This window comes from Cryptomeria japonica, chromosome 11 (genome assembly GCF_030272615.1).
Source record: "Cryptomeria japonica chromosome 11, Sugi_1.0, whole genome shotgun sequence".
Classification (NCBI taxonomy): Eukaryota; Viridiplantae; Streptophyta; class Pinopsida; order Cupressales; family Cupressaceae; genus Cryptomeria; species Cryptomeria japonica.
The window spans coordinates 366,904,698-366,920,514 of NC_081415.1; the positions used below are offsets into that span (position 1 = coordinate 366,904,698).

At 38.1% G+C, this 15,817-nt stretch overlaps 1 protein-coding gene across 1 annotated transcript in view; it reads left to right on the plus strand.

Moving 5' to 3' along the window:
* The first annotated feature begins 797 nt into the window (after positions 1-797).
* Positions 798-15,817, plus strand: part of LOC131049225 (BTB/POZ and MATH domain-containing protein 2) — a 44,626-nt gene continuing 29,606 nt past the window's right edge. The window contains exon 1 of the mRNA XM_057983268.2: positions 798-1,438. Coding sequence (XP_057839251.1) covers positions 1,083-1,438 — 356 coding nt within the window. The 5' untranslated portion in view covers positions 798-1,082. The remainder of the gene's footprint in view (positions 1,439-15,817) is intronic.

The window sequence follows — 15,817 nt, forward strand, 5'->3', positions numbered from 1 at the left end:
AGAAGGTGAAATGTCAAAAAGGGCGTTATCAGACACGAAAGATCTAAAGTCTTCAATCACCTTAGGTGTTGTAGGATTGCCTCCCTGTTTCTCATCTTGAGACAAGATGGCATTGAAATCACCTCCTAAGATGATTTTCTGAACTCCCTGCTATTGGATCTGACAAGTTATAGTATTCCAAAGAGCATGTTTCTCTTGAGGAGCTGTTGGGCCATATATATTGAAGAGAACAAAGGATAAATCAAAATTTTCAATAAGAATAAGATGCCAATTTGTCCCTTGACTAAAGTTTTTGCTTTAATTGTCCTGTTATTCCACAAGGTCAGAATACCACCGGAAGCCCCTACTGCAGGAATATGTATGAAATCCCATAGAGTCCATTTTTTAAAAATCTTTTGAGAGGCTTCATCTGAAAGCTTTGTTTCTTGTAGTAAAATGATGTCTGCTTGGGAGGAATCTAGCTGTTGCTTGATCCGCCCCCTCTTGTCAGAGGCATTCAGACCTCTGACATTCCAAGATAAGATCCTCATTGCATCCGTGTTCTTCTCGGTCTTGTGTGAGGTGAAAACTTATCTACAATTGTGGTCTGGATACCTGCTGCAATCTCTTCTTGAGTTTTAAGAATCTTTGGCTTCCGACTCTTAATTGAAATCCAATTTTTCACTATTTAGCAAGAGTGAAAAATTGGATTTCAATTACTTTCATAACTACAACTTCAATTCAAAACAAGAAATAAAAATAATGTATAAATCAACTTCCAAATCCGAAAGATACTACTCAAATTATTTCTCAAACTTCGACATAAAAGCCATCATTTTTACCAGTAATTGCGAGAGGTCAAAAGGGAGCCCAAAACGGAGGGGAAAATATTTTCAACATCAGAAGCGTACGCATCTTTAGATCGAAAGATTGGCTACTGTACAAAGCGAATTTGCATGCAGACGGCGCTGTCACGTACGAAACTGGAATGGAGCTAAATGAAATTCAAGCTGATTAATGGAGGTGAAGGGATTGCCTTGATTTAAGGCCTCCGGGAGAAGGCAACATCTGGAATGGTAGGAGAAGGGGGTTAAGGGGAGGAGATGATGGAGTCATCCAAGTCCATAACGGAGAGCGTAAATGGGTCGCATCATTTCGTGATAAATGGGTATTCGCTGGCCAAGGGGATGGGGGTTGGGAAGTACATAGCGAGTGATACGTTCACTGTGGGGGGTTATGACTGGGCGATTTACTTCTATCCGGACGGGAAGAATGCAGAGGACAATTCGGTGTACGTGTCCCTGTTCATCGCGTTGGCGAGCGAGGGAAGCGATGTGCGGGCGCTCTTCGAGCTGAAGCTGCGAGACCAGAGCGGCCACCACCGTCACAAGCTCCATTCCCACTTCCACCGCTCCCTAGACACCGGCCCTTACACTTTGAAGTATCGAGGCAGCATGTGGTAATGTTCATGCATACATGTTTGCTACCATTTTTGATTATTTGTTGGGGATATAATTGTGTAGGAATTTTTAATATCCACGTTTTGCATCGTCCTCTGTGATCCTGTGGGGTATTTTTCTCGATCAATCATGAGGATGGGATGGTTCAGAATTTTTTTTTCATTTATTTCCACTTTGCTGCACTCTTTGATAGCCATAAATTGACCTTCTTTGAATCACTATCTTAATTGGTCTGATAAAATTTGTGGTAACATGGACCAGAGTGGAGATGATAATTTAAGCGTGTTGTTGGAATGCTGACATTATTTCTTCAATCTTTTAATCAGAAATGTTGAAATGCATAATGGTAGTATTCTATGAAGGCTGGGAATCCTTAAGGCCCGTAATGTTCTTTCACACATTTTTCCTTTATCTTATGCCATGATTCCCTGGAATACCACACGATCTATATACTCTTGTTCTCATACCCTAAAGGAGCACTTGGATTTCTTGCTCAAAGTCCTTCATGTACCGGCAATACTTAATCTATATTTTGATGATGTTCTTCCAAGTTCTGCTAGATATTAGAATGTCCTCGAAGAAAGCCATGCAAAGTTTCTGTATAATGGAATTCTTGACAATCTGAAATGTTTTTCATTAGAGCATCAAAGGATGTTTTCACTTTTAGGTATATCTTCTAGATGGATTTGATTGTAACCAAATCAAACATTTAATTTTGAAAAGAAGAAAACACCGCATGCCTCATTAACATATGTCAATGATACAACAAGAAAGTTATGTTTTAGTGTAATTTGATTGTGTTCTCCGTAGTTAGTACACATCTCCACGCACCTTTACTCAACCATAATCAACGAGTCAGAGAAGACACTTATCCTCGGGTGATTGATGGTCATGTCTGACAGGCCTGAAACCGTTTATATGCACTTACTCTTCTTAACATATGATTAGGGATAACGTTGGATGCTGGGAGGTTGACATTTTGAATTAGCTTACCAGCATCCTCTTGTTCTTTGATGGGGCGTAAGCTTTGAGGAACATCTTGGAATACTTCTTCGTGCTACTAAGGACATTGTGCTATTCTTGTGCATGCATATTCTTCACAATCCTTATTGGAGTAAAGTTGTGTCACTACACCTTAAAGACTTTTTTCTTACGAGTTTCTTTGTTCAATGAGAGCTAAATATCTGAGGGGCTTGTAAGACCTATGAGAGGGGAAGCCTTTCCTTTTTCAGTGAAGCTAATTAACATGTCATGAATTATTGTAGAAGAAAGATGCCACTTGCTTGATCTCTGTGCTTTCTAGAGTAATAGAGTGCATAGGAGAAAGGTAAAATTTAAAATAGCTGAATAATAAACTACAGTTCTGTTTACTCCTGGCTTTGTATCAACAAAATCATGTTTTCTATTTGAATTTGTCATTATGATACTGTTTTCTTCATGATATATACTTTAGGATTGAGAATTTGTGGTGTGCTGTTCGTGTGAATGCATAGAGTCAGATTGGAGTGATATCCTCCTCTTCTAATTGGTGTCTTACTCATCTTCGTAGTTTCATACTTGTTGCTGTTAGCACACATTCTTTTCTTTCCTAATTTCCCATTATGGTGTGATACATGTAAGGTTGTTTGAGGGATGACGGTGTTGGAACTTGGTAGTGCCCTTGTCTCTTGATCCAAAATAGGGCCGTCAGAGTCGATGATATTTGATAAATTTTTCATCTCAATTTCCCTGCACATTTTGATGTTGATGGTTCCTGTTTTCCTTGTTTGTGTTGTATGCTCTCTTGTAGTGCACTGATGTATAGTCTTTGTAGTTGATCATTAGTCATTGAGAGTCCTTATTGCCAGTCTTTGATACCACATGGTATATTTTGTTAATAATCTTGCTTGTTGCAGCTTGGGTATCTTCCAAAGTATTTGCTGCTCTACGGGTTTTCTTGTAAGATGACTAGATCATCAACAGCCTCGCGGTTCGTTTCTGAACAGTCATTGGTAGCATTGGTATGGTTTATGTCAGGTGGAACTTGATAGTGTTGAAAAAGTTGTTGTGATTGAATCATGACAGGACAACAGTGCTAGTCAAGGTTTAGGTTTCAAAGTTTTTATGGTTATCTTGTTCAGTATTCCCAAGTTCAACAACCTTAATGTCATCACCCTGATGTGATTGGCAGAATTTAACAAGAATTTGTCTCATGATAGTGAGACTTCACCACCAATTCTCGAACCTGAGACTGCAAACAGCAGACTGTGATTGCTCAATGGGGCGTCTTCCCTCACCTCTTTGAACAAGTGATCTCCACTTAATCAAATGGAATGATTAAGCAATAATCAATGGAGTAAATAAACCAATCAAGTGCTAACCAATGGCATCGACAGACTAGAAGCATTAACTGATGGCATTAATGGATTAAAACTTTGAGGAGGTGCGATTTGGAGATAAATAGACATGCTCTTCCCCAGCAGTCACAAAAGGGAGGGACACCACTCTATGGATCTGATGAGGGGATATAGAAAGGCTTCACCAGCATTCGAGGAGACCATGAGGATAAGTGAAGACATCCGATCACTGGCATCCACAGCAGATCCGATAGAAGAGGGCCAAGGAAGTGAAGGGAAGAAGACAGATTGAAGTACCTGCAGTGACCAGTACAAAGAACACAAATACAGACCAAGGGAAGATCATTGTGAGCAGCAAATGCGAATTGAATCAGATCTGTAACAGATCAGGTCTAGGACCACTATATCAACAGATAGTAACTCTAATAATTAATCTTGTGGGCAGAAATTGGGCATCTCTAATTTGGGGCATTACAAGTGGTATTAGAGCATGTTCCTACCAGCCCGAGGGGAAATAGTTGATGCAACTAAGTCAACGAGCTTTAAGGTCCATAGAAAGGGAAAGAAAGAAAACTGCAACAGCCCAAGCCAACAAAAGAAAGGAGCAAATGGAACACAAGCTTAGAGCCTTTATGGAACAAACTGTTCAAACCCTGCAAAACATAGGTAATCTTAGGGCTGACCCAAGAAATGAGAGGGAAATTACCCCTAGTCAATCAGAAAGTGATAATAGGACCACCTGAGAGTCAAGACCAACTTTCTTGTTTAGGGAGAAATCATCAAGGGGTAGTGAAGAAACAAATACCCCTAGTACAAGGGAACTTGCTGCAAAATATGCAAGACTAGACCCTGAAATAAAAAGGAGTATCTCTTTTGCTGAGTTTTGTGAAGCCGATGCAAGAAGGAACCATAGGAAAAGAAGAGCACAACCTAATCTAGAAATACAACACAAAGTGGGGAAAATGACCATTCCCAATTTTGATGGGATTGGAAAAATTACAGCCCATTCATGGATTCAGAAACTAGAGACATATCTCACCCTTTGTCCTATGGCAGAAAAGGATGCCATTACATTCGCCATATTACACCTAGAACGAATGGCACATGAGTGGTGGCATTATGGTTTAGTTACCCATGATCATAAAAACATAAAAACCTATGAGGCTTTCAAGAGAAGGCTTATTGAAAGATTTGACCAAACTCACCCCCAGAAACATTTCAAGGAACTAACTTGAATAAGGCAAAGGGGGACTCTCGAAGACTACATCACAAAATTTCAAAGGTTAGTAGTCTTCGAAGAAAGGAGCTCATGAACAAAGGTCTATGTTTCCATTGTAATGATAAATGGGAATGGGGACATGATTGTAATCGAGAAAAACTTAAAAGACTCCAAAAAGACCCGAAAGAAAAAGGTTTTTGCTTCAAATGCAAGGAAGAATGGAGGGCTGGATACATATGGAAGCCAAATACATAATATAGAGGCAATGTTCGATAATGAAGCAAAAGGAAATCCAAGTAAGAAAACAAGGTGCGATGAGGAAGATCTTAAAATAATCCAAGTGGGAGAAGAAATGGAGGAGCCAATCTAGTAATTATGGCACCCTTACATCCTCAAGATCTATGGGACATATTAAGCAAATGTTTAAGGCATATTGGAGAAAGTTTACAACACATGAATGAGCACACAAGAGCAGAAGGATTGGGGTTAGGCCCATTTTCTGACTCGAAATGGATTTTGAGCAAAAGGATTGTGGTTAGGCCCACTTTCTGACTCAATTTGTATTAGGAGTAGAAGGATTGGGGTTAGGTCCACTTTCTGACTCGTAATGGATTAGGAGCAAAAGGATTGTGGTTAGGCTCACTTTCTGACTCAAAATGGATTAGGAGTAGAATGATTGGGGTTAGGCTCACTTTCTGACTCAAAATGGATTGGGAGCAGATTGATTGGGGGGTTAGGTCCACTTTCTTGACTCAAAATGGATTGGGAGCAGAAGTATTGGGGTTAGGCCCACTTTCTGACTCAAAATGGATTGGGAGCATAAGTATTGGGGTTAGGCCCACTTTCTGACTCGAAATGGATTAGGAGCAAAAGAATTGGGTTATGCCCACTTTTCGGCTCGAAATGGATTAGGAGCAGAAGGATTGGGATTAGGCCCACTTTCTAACTCAAAATGGATTAGAAGTAGAAAAATTGGGGTTAGGCCCACTTTTTGGCTCAGGAAAATAAAAGAAAGGATCTAACAACATGTGTATTTGTTTGTATACTTTGTGTTTGCAGATTCATGTGTATACTTTGTGTTTTTATATGTATGCTTCGTGTATACTCCGTGTTTCTATGTGTATGCTCTGTGTTTGGTTCATACCTAATATGTTTTAGATGTGAGAATAACTAGCAAGATATGAATTGCATTTGAGATGCTTCTCATCCTAATATATGTTAAGGTCACCCTTGCTTTAATGCTGAGAGATACCTAGGACATTGTGCAAATGTTGGGTCAACCAATTAAAATAAGGAATACGACTCTCCAAGGGTTGGTTTGGAATTTTCACGATTCAGTTCATACAAGCCTACATTGCTTGAGGACAAGAGATTTTGGAAAGGGTGGATTGTCATGACCCCAATGCAATTGGTAGAACTTAATGAGAATTTGTTTCACGATAGTGAGACTTACCAATTCACTTGAGACTGCAAACAGCAGACCGTGATTGCTCTATGGGGTGTCTTCCCTCATCTCTTTGAACAAACAATCTCCCCTTAATCAAATGAAATGATTAAGCAATAACAAATGGAGTAAATAAACCAATTAAGTGCTAACCAATGGCATTAACAAACATGAAGCATTAAACTGATGGCATTTTGAATTAAACATTGAGGAGGTGCGTTTTGGAGATAAATAGACATGCTTGTCACAACCCTGAAGGGAGGGACACCACTCTATGGACCCGATGAGGGAATATAAACAGGCTTCACCAGCATTCGAGGAGGGCATGAGGAGAAGTGAAGACATCTGATCACAGGCATCCACAGCCGATCCGATAGAAGAGGGTGAAGGAAGTGAAGGGAAGAAGAAAAATTGAAGTACCTGCAGCGACCAGTACAAAGAACACAAATACAGACCCAGGGAAGATCATTGTAAGCAGCAAATGCGAATTGGATCAAACCTGTAATAGATCAGTTCTAGGACCACTATATCAACAGATAACTCTAATAATTAATCTTGTGGGCAGAAATTGGGCATCTCTAATTTGGGGACTTTACACTTAATATTTGTGTTTGGTTTGTTTTATTTATTTTTTGTCATAGTACCCTGGTTTACTCAAAATGCCAAGATCTCTCCTAGGATGACAGTTTTTGGGACAATTTTCAGTCTTTGAGTAATCAAGACCCAAAAAAGCAAAGATATCAAGAGGGAGGTCCTGATATAAATTCAAAAAGTACACATCACAAAATCAGCAGAGAAAATGGATGTGGACAAGGGAAATTAGCTGCTCTTATTGATTATATACACTCCTTATTAGCTAAGTTAAATAAATTTACAAAGACGGGCTTTAGTTAATTGGGCAAATAGTGGGTGTGCCTTGACTTGAATGATATTTTTTTGCATGTGTACCAAGGGTGGGTATTATGGACATTGGGACATCCTTGTTTTATTTATATTGCAACAAAGCTTAGATGCTCCATGGCCATATCAGGATGTGCCTGCTTGAGCCCAATTAGTACACATCACAAAATCAGCAGAGAAAATGGATGTGGACAAGGGAAACTAGCTGCTTTTATTGATTATATACACTCCTTATTAGCTAAGTTAAATAAATTTACAAAGATGGGCTTTAGTTAATTGGGCAAATAGTGGGTGGGTATTATGGACATTGGGACATCCTTGTTTTATTTATATTGCAACAAAGCTTAGATGCTCCATGGCCATATCAGGATGTGCCTGCTTAAGCCCAATTTACTTTTTGAAGAATGTCATTATAGAAAACATGCAGATGCATATTTGAAATTATAATTTTTAAAATTGTGAAAATGTTAGCACTAAGACACACATATTTTGAGTATCTTATATACACACAGAGATGTTTAGAGAGATTACTTACATTCCTTTGTGCAATGCATGTTTGTATATACCATAGTTCGCATACTCAGACTTGATTTGGACAGCAAACCCCAAATTTTGACCTGGTAAAAACTTGGCAACTTAAAATGAAATATTCCACCCTAGTTTACTCCACCCTAGTTTACCAATAAAATTTATTTTTTCCCTTTCAATCACCAACTCAGCTTTTAAACATTATGTCAAACAGATGATGTACTGCTGTGTATAATGTGATGTGACTTGCAAGTTATAGTTACAGATTTGTGAACATTTCATTGCATAATGATAATGGTAATTATAACATAAACAACATACATTCATGAGCAAGAACAATGAAGGAATTAAATATCAAACTTGCTTGTCAATTACAGAGGTAATTCTTGATTTATGACCTTTGTATAATCAATATCAGATTGAGACTGAATCTGAAGTTACAGAGGGAAACTAAACAGCTCAGAATTCTTCAATGGCACCTTCAGCTACAACAAATAGCATCAGCAGACATCTTCCTAAGGGGCTATGGCCTGGACCTTGTGATATATCACCAATAATCTGCTCACCAATCTTCCCAAAGACACTCAAAGATCTGCTATGAAATTTTAGAAGACTGAAATTACATCAGCAGTGCTTCCAAACTTGCAAGGGAACTGTCTACCCAAACAATGAGACTGAAACTTCCTTGAACCTTTTCAAGTTTGATTCCAAATTTTTATACAAAGATCTGTATTAAAGAATCTTTCCAAATGCCTCTTTCAAAATAAAATTTGTCCACAATTTTCCCTTAATTTGTGCTCCAAACCCTAGCTGCTGCAGACCTACAAATAAATACCATTTTCAGCTCCTCAATGCCAAATACCTGCAATAAGCTCATTGTGAATTCTGGAATGAATCCCCCCAATAGGCTGTTTTGGTTTTCATCCACACAACTGAGAAAATCCAAGGGCTTCCGTCCTTAGATTTCCTGTAAATGAAAGCCAAGGTTCTCAAGCTTCTCAAGAGAAATTAAATAAACCAAGTATATGTCAAATGAGCTGCCAAGTGCCTTTTTATAATGCTTCATCGAACACCCTAATTAGGGTTTGCACATTTTAAATTAAAAGAGACTTTTATTATTTAACAATATCCCAAAGCACCATTAAAAGTCGCTTTAGAAAATAACTTTTATGAAGTCACTTTATTACATTACTTTATAATTCTCATATAGGCGTCCACATAAAGTCCCCGCATATCCCCTTTAATCATAAAGATATTTAATTTAATTAATTATATTGAAGTCAATGCTAGATGACTTTAATTATTTAAATTAAATCATTGAATAATAAATTTCATTAAATGCGAAATATTATACCAACAACTGATTTTGCCAACTTTCTGGATATAACTGTGGTGCCCTTTGACCATCCTGATGACTTACCATAAATTGTAAGTATGGACCCAAACGTCCAAGTGACTTACTAAAAATAGTAAGTGTGTATAAATGGAACCTGAAAGACCTTTGGAAGGCAAACCAGAAATAAACTGATACACTGAGATGGAGAGTACTGAAATAGACACCTAAAGGGTCAGTTGAATAACCCTCAAAGCGCCCCTTAATTACCACATTAGCCTACGGGGACCACTGATAATTGTTGATTATAATTAGGGGTGGCGGATTCCAATTGCCCTAGGCAACATTGGAATCCGCCTAAGGGTCTGGTCCCTCCCTTTAGCGTGTAGGGCTGGGCCCTATACCTCATGGCACACCTTAAAGAACCCATGCCACTCCACGTCTCATGCAAAGGTCCAACCCCATATAGAATGCACTTCGGATTAAAGGAAAAGAAATAAATTAAAAGGATAAGCCGACATGAACACAAGCCGACATACATGGTCAATGCATCATATAAATAAAGACACTTCTCAACTCAATAATACACACTTGATCATCCTTATTCCATGCGAAATATATTTCTGCCATTGCGAGTTAAGAAGGAATAAATATATGTCTGCCATTGCGACTTAAAGGAGGAATATTAGATCTGCCATCACAGCGAAATACCTCAGTTATATCAGCGAACTACTTCTGACAGTGAAAGTGCGAAATTCATTCATGTGAAGAGCGAACTGGTGTTGAAGGAGAGCAAACTGAAGTTGCAGTAAATCAAGAGCAGACTTAATACATTACCAACCTAGGGTTTGGACCTGATTGATGTTGGAAGGGTTAAAGGTGCAGTCTTGTGAAAGACATTATCAGTTCTAAGTACAAACACCTTCAAGTACTTGAGATAAGTGTTGTAACCTTCATATGCATTCAATCCATAATCAGATCTGAGGATCTTTTCTGGCTGGGTTTTTCCTCCTAGGGGGTTTTCCCAGGGTAATTGTGTCTTGTACTTACTTTTCTCTTTTCTTGGTTATGCTTAAATCTGGAAAAGTATAACCTATTCATTTAATCAATTTAGTTAAGTAATTAAATTCTGATTTTCTGAGTTTACATTAATCTGAAAGTGTTAAATCAACAATAATAGGCTAACCTCTGAAAATGATTGATGCTTAGGAAGGTGCAAAAATGGGGGCATTGCATAAAAAGTTAAATAAATTCCTTTAAAAAAATAGTCGCACATTTAATATTTATAGAGGGCAGGTATCTAAAGGAAAACGATTTTAAACAAATAATAAAATATACATTGACAAAATAAGGGCACAGAATATGTTGTGCTCATCTTGTGCCCTTCAGATGCCTTGCAAATCTCAACTAGACTAAAAAGAATCTGCTACTCCCCTTCATTTCTTTCAACTTAACAATTTTTCCCATTCATTTCTTTCACACTGCAAATCACAATCATAAATGTTATGAATTTCCTTCAACTGCTTCACACAGCCTCCTTTGACTTTGCTTGTAGACACGAGAATGCCTGTTGAATGATAGAGACAGTCTGGACTTCTGCTCACACAGAAAAAAATAGGGCATGTGCCAGGGACAGTGAAACTGTGAAAATACCACTCTTGATTTGCAAAGGAAGGCCGAGTCACAAGCTTTTGCAGTGTTTTTGTGCATTTTTATGCGTTTGGCCTAGTGGCAAGATCCAACTCGAATAACCTGTTCCATGAAAAAACCCACTAGTACTTGCTGACTTGTTGAGTATGTAAACTATGCTATGCATGTTCACACTCCAGATCTGTGACTTTGGGGATTAGTATGGTATTCCATATCCATAGTTTTCCTTTAGTCTTGCACTTGTTAGTTTGTGGCTGCTAAACCCATGCAAACTTGATAACTAACCATACAAAGTTATAGCCTTCATGATTCACAAGGTTTTCCCAATTATTTACTTTGTAACATGGAGTTTTAAGGATTGGGGATGTGGATATGGAGGGATGCATGTTGGAGATGGCTATGGATTGTTAGCAATTCCAATAAAAAAATGTTCTGTTCCATTTCTTTTAGAAATGCTGAATCTGAATAGGAAATACAAGTCACCATAGAAAGCTAGAGTTGCACATGCTATAAAGTCTGAATTGCTGGAAACTACAACCTGAAACTTTGGAGAAATTGAAATAAACTGCTTAATGAAAACTTAAAACTTTATTTGGAATATTACCAGAAGTAGAATAACAATACAGAACAGAAGAGTTCACTTAACTTGGAGTGTATATAATACTGACTTAGGCCCAAAGTGACAATGGGGTGAAAACTGCCTTGGTCAGAGGTTAGAACAGTCTTTATATAAGAGCGCATCCTAAATATCTGGCTGCCCTTATTAGATGGAGCTTTTCATTTAAATATACTAGATATTTGATTTTTCCTTTTGTGGGAACCCAATCCATTTAGGACAGAGGCATTCAAAAGCAGCCCCCCCTGAATTAGGCAGCTTGATAGGTGGTAGATTTTTATTTATTGTTGAGTTTGTAAAGATTTGCACAAAAAATATTCACACATTTTTGAACTAAAAATTTCTGATTTCTCATTTATAATGATTTTTTTAAAATTACTTTGATGGGTCACTAAATTTAAAATGATATCTCTTAGAACTTAGAGAGAGAGAGATTAGAACTTTGAAAGATTCAGAATAGGTGGGTGGATATGTATAAAGTACAACAATATTTTGGGTAAGACATATACGTTAATTACAAATTTTTTATGGCAAAAGAATATTTTCCCATGTACCTTGGGGATGTGTCTCCTAGGTCTTCCAGGTGTGCTCATCCGGGGGACAGCTCAGGGACTTCCCCTAGTTATCATCATTCTAAATTTTTTTGCCCTGAACATCCCAAGGACACGGGGACATGCTGGCCATCCCCTCCATCGTAGAGGTGTTTAGAAAAAAAAAAAAAGGGTTCAAATTTTAAAATAGATTGGTCTATTGTTTTATTTTTGTGGTTCTCCACACCACTCAGCTCTAATAACAAAAATGACCTCTATCTCATTTTAACTCATTTCCACATGCCAAAAAATTAATTCTGAGCAAGGTTTGAAGGTGTAGCTGAAGAGCACACGAATACACTGAGGGGGGGGGGATGAATCAATATATTAATAAACTTTACTTTTTCAACTTTAATCATAAGCATATAACTTATCTCATATATATATATATATATTTGATCGGTAATCGGTTCTTTATATTAAATATCCAAAAATTACATAGTCTGTATCATGTGAATGTGACAAAACTACCCAAAAAACTGTACCATCTAACCCCAGCCACCCAGATGCTATAAACTAGTCTTTACAAAATAGGCACGAAGCCCCTTTACAAACATAGTGACATCTTAATAAAACTACTTATCAAATTTACTTTGGGGGGGGGGGATGAATCAATATTTTAATAAACTTTACTTTTTCAACTTTAATCATAAGCATATAACTTATCTCATAAACATATATATATATATATATATATATATATATATATATATATATATATATATATATATATATATATATATATATATATTTTGATTGGTAATTGGTTCTTTATATTAAATATCCAAAAATTACATAGTCTGTATCATGCGAACGTGACAAAACAACACAAAAAACTACCTAAAAAATTGTACCATCTAACCCTAGCCAACCCAATGCTATAAACTAGTCTTTACAAAATAGGTGCAAAGCCCTTTTACTAACACAGTGACATTTTAATAAAACTACTTATCAAATTTAGGAGCTCGGCTCCTAAAACGCAATTCCTTTCCCCCGATCCTCTGTTGCCACAGCTACCGCCTTCTCCTCGAGTTCCATGATCAGCCTCTCCGCATTCGAGGAAGTGCCGCCTTTCAGAAGTTGACGTCGCTTCGCACTATAGGAGCCCATAGGTCTGCCACACTTCCTTTTAGGAGGAGAAGCCTCCTCAACTTGCTCTAGGTTCTTATCCCTCAATAACCACTTCGCCACGTCTTCTCACACCACTGGGGCTCCCTGGACTTAAGGAAGTCCTTGATACCTTGTAGCCCAATTTGAGCAGGGGCTCGCCTCACCTCCTTGTTACCATTGGCGCTCCAAAGGAGGAAGGGCCATAATGGTGGAATGAATTCACCGACATGAAGCCAGTCTCCCCTTGGGCACATGAACCCTTCACCTTGACGAGCCATGCCAATTAGGTTTGCTAAGCCCCAACAGCAATCATCCTTCACACAGTTGTGCATGAGCCAGAAAATAGAGTCACTCGTCTCAAGCTCTAAGCACCAGGCCATGAAAAGGGAGGCAATATCAATATTGGGCATTTAGATATTCATCCCCTAGAACAATTTTCACTTTGTTCAAGAAAGTTTGGTTTGCAATCTTGAAATTGTGAGTCAGACGCTCATTAGATATCCTCCCCCAAAAGGCCACCATGGGTTTGGTGGTCTGCAATGAAAAATTTGCCTTCATAATACCCCTTTACTTCACGCACAAGATTCAAAATTCTATTTTCTCATATACGATAGTTTAGTTAGCTTGGCGCCTTAACATTCACAAATAAATAACCATTCGACCACATCAATATTAAAAGCCGCCGCCAACCTGTCATTTGCCAAGCAATAAGTTCAGCTTAAAGCCTATTAGCCACCTCTTCGCTGTGTAAATACGGACTAACCATTGCGTTTAGAAACTTGCTCTTTCACATGTAGCAAAGCTATCTACATGCAATTTTGTAGATCACTTCCACCACCCGTAACAATTTGAATTCGCTAGTTGCACTTTCAACTTGCCTCCACCTCAACCAATCAGTGCCAACTGCGTACTTCAACTCTGCTTCGGGCTTTCCCCTTTGTCTTGTCGCGCGAGGTAGTAGTCATGTCGGATATCGAAGCGCCACCATTGCCACCCCAACATGACATACAATAAATGCGATCCTTCGAGCATGATCTACCCATTAACTACCATTATCACCGCCTTCACCAATTCTAAATGACCTTTGCATCCCTAATGGCTAGTTATGGCCTTTCAAATTTGATTTCTCTGCTTGCTTTACTTGCTTCGTGTAGCGCTACGTGGCCATGTCAGACCACTTTGTTTCCCCGATTTGAAGGGACAATGCCAAGTTGTGTTGAGCATTAGCATCGAAATTACACTCCCTAAGCACGTGGGATATTTTGTATTTATTAAATCTTTGTAATAGTGTCTTTATAATCTGTATGATTTTGTCAATTTTCCAATTTTCTGCATGCCTACTAGACATTGCATTCACAATAATTTGTGAATCCCCTTCAAGATGAAGGTTATTAACATCCAACTTTTTCGCCATACAAATTGCTAGGAAGGCTGCTTGCACTTCTGCTTCATAATTAGATCCCTAGCCTAGCCGTCAGTAGTAACTAGCTATGATTCTTCCCTCACAATCCCTTGCCATGCAGCCTGCAGAAGTAGGTCCCGGATTCCCCTTTGCAGCGCCATCAAAATTCACCTTGATCCAATCTTGCTCCGGCGGTATCCACTTTGTTCTCCTAGCTTCGCAAATCAAAGGATGAACCCTTTTAGGCCATTAACAGGCCTATCTCATAAACATATTCATTGTATATTATCACTCACATGAGATCTAACTACCAAGCTTCACAAATAGAACATAAGATATACGTGGAAACCCTAATGGGGACAACCACGACAAATTAATATTTTTATATTTCTTCTTTTACAATGTTTGTAGGCACCAACCTTTACTTAGTTTGTGAGCACCAACCCATTGGAAGCACCAACTCCCACTTTTTGATTTGTAGACACCAACCTACTGGAAGCACCAACTCCCAAAACTTAGTTTTTTGAGCACCAAGCCACGGGAAACACCAACTCCCACTTCTGCATTTGTAGGCACCAACTCACTGGACTTAGTTGTGAGCACCAATCCACTGGAAGCACCAACTCCCACAACTGAGCACCAACTCAGCAAGAGACACCAATCTCTTATTTTATAGGCACCAACCTATAAATTCTTTAATGGATGATATTGTTCTCCCTTCCTCACAAATTTGATTACAACTTGATCTTGAATCATCTTCATATATTTATTTTTCTTCAATTTTCCACACTAATAAATTCATCATAAAATCTGCTTGCAAATCTTTCAAAGATCTGCTCAAATATGCTTTATAATTTGTTTCATAAGTCTACTTGAATCTGCATCATAAACCTGCTTATTTTTCTTCAATTTTCCACACTTATAAATTCATCATAAAATCTGCTTGCAAATCTTTCAAAGATCTGCTCAAATATGCTTCATAATTTGTTTCACAAGTCTACTTGAATCTGCCTCATAAATCTGCTTGAATCTGCTTTATAAAGCTGCTTAAATCTGTCTAATATGTCTGAACAAATCTGCCTCAAATGATCGATCAATTCTGACTCATACATATGTTTGATGTATATACTTGATCTTTCTTCACACACCTCACACACACTCCACTCTTCCCATACAATCTCTATATATACCTTCATGTTTTTTTTTGGAAGGGGCATACTCTTTATAAAAAATACCTTCATGTTTTTTTT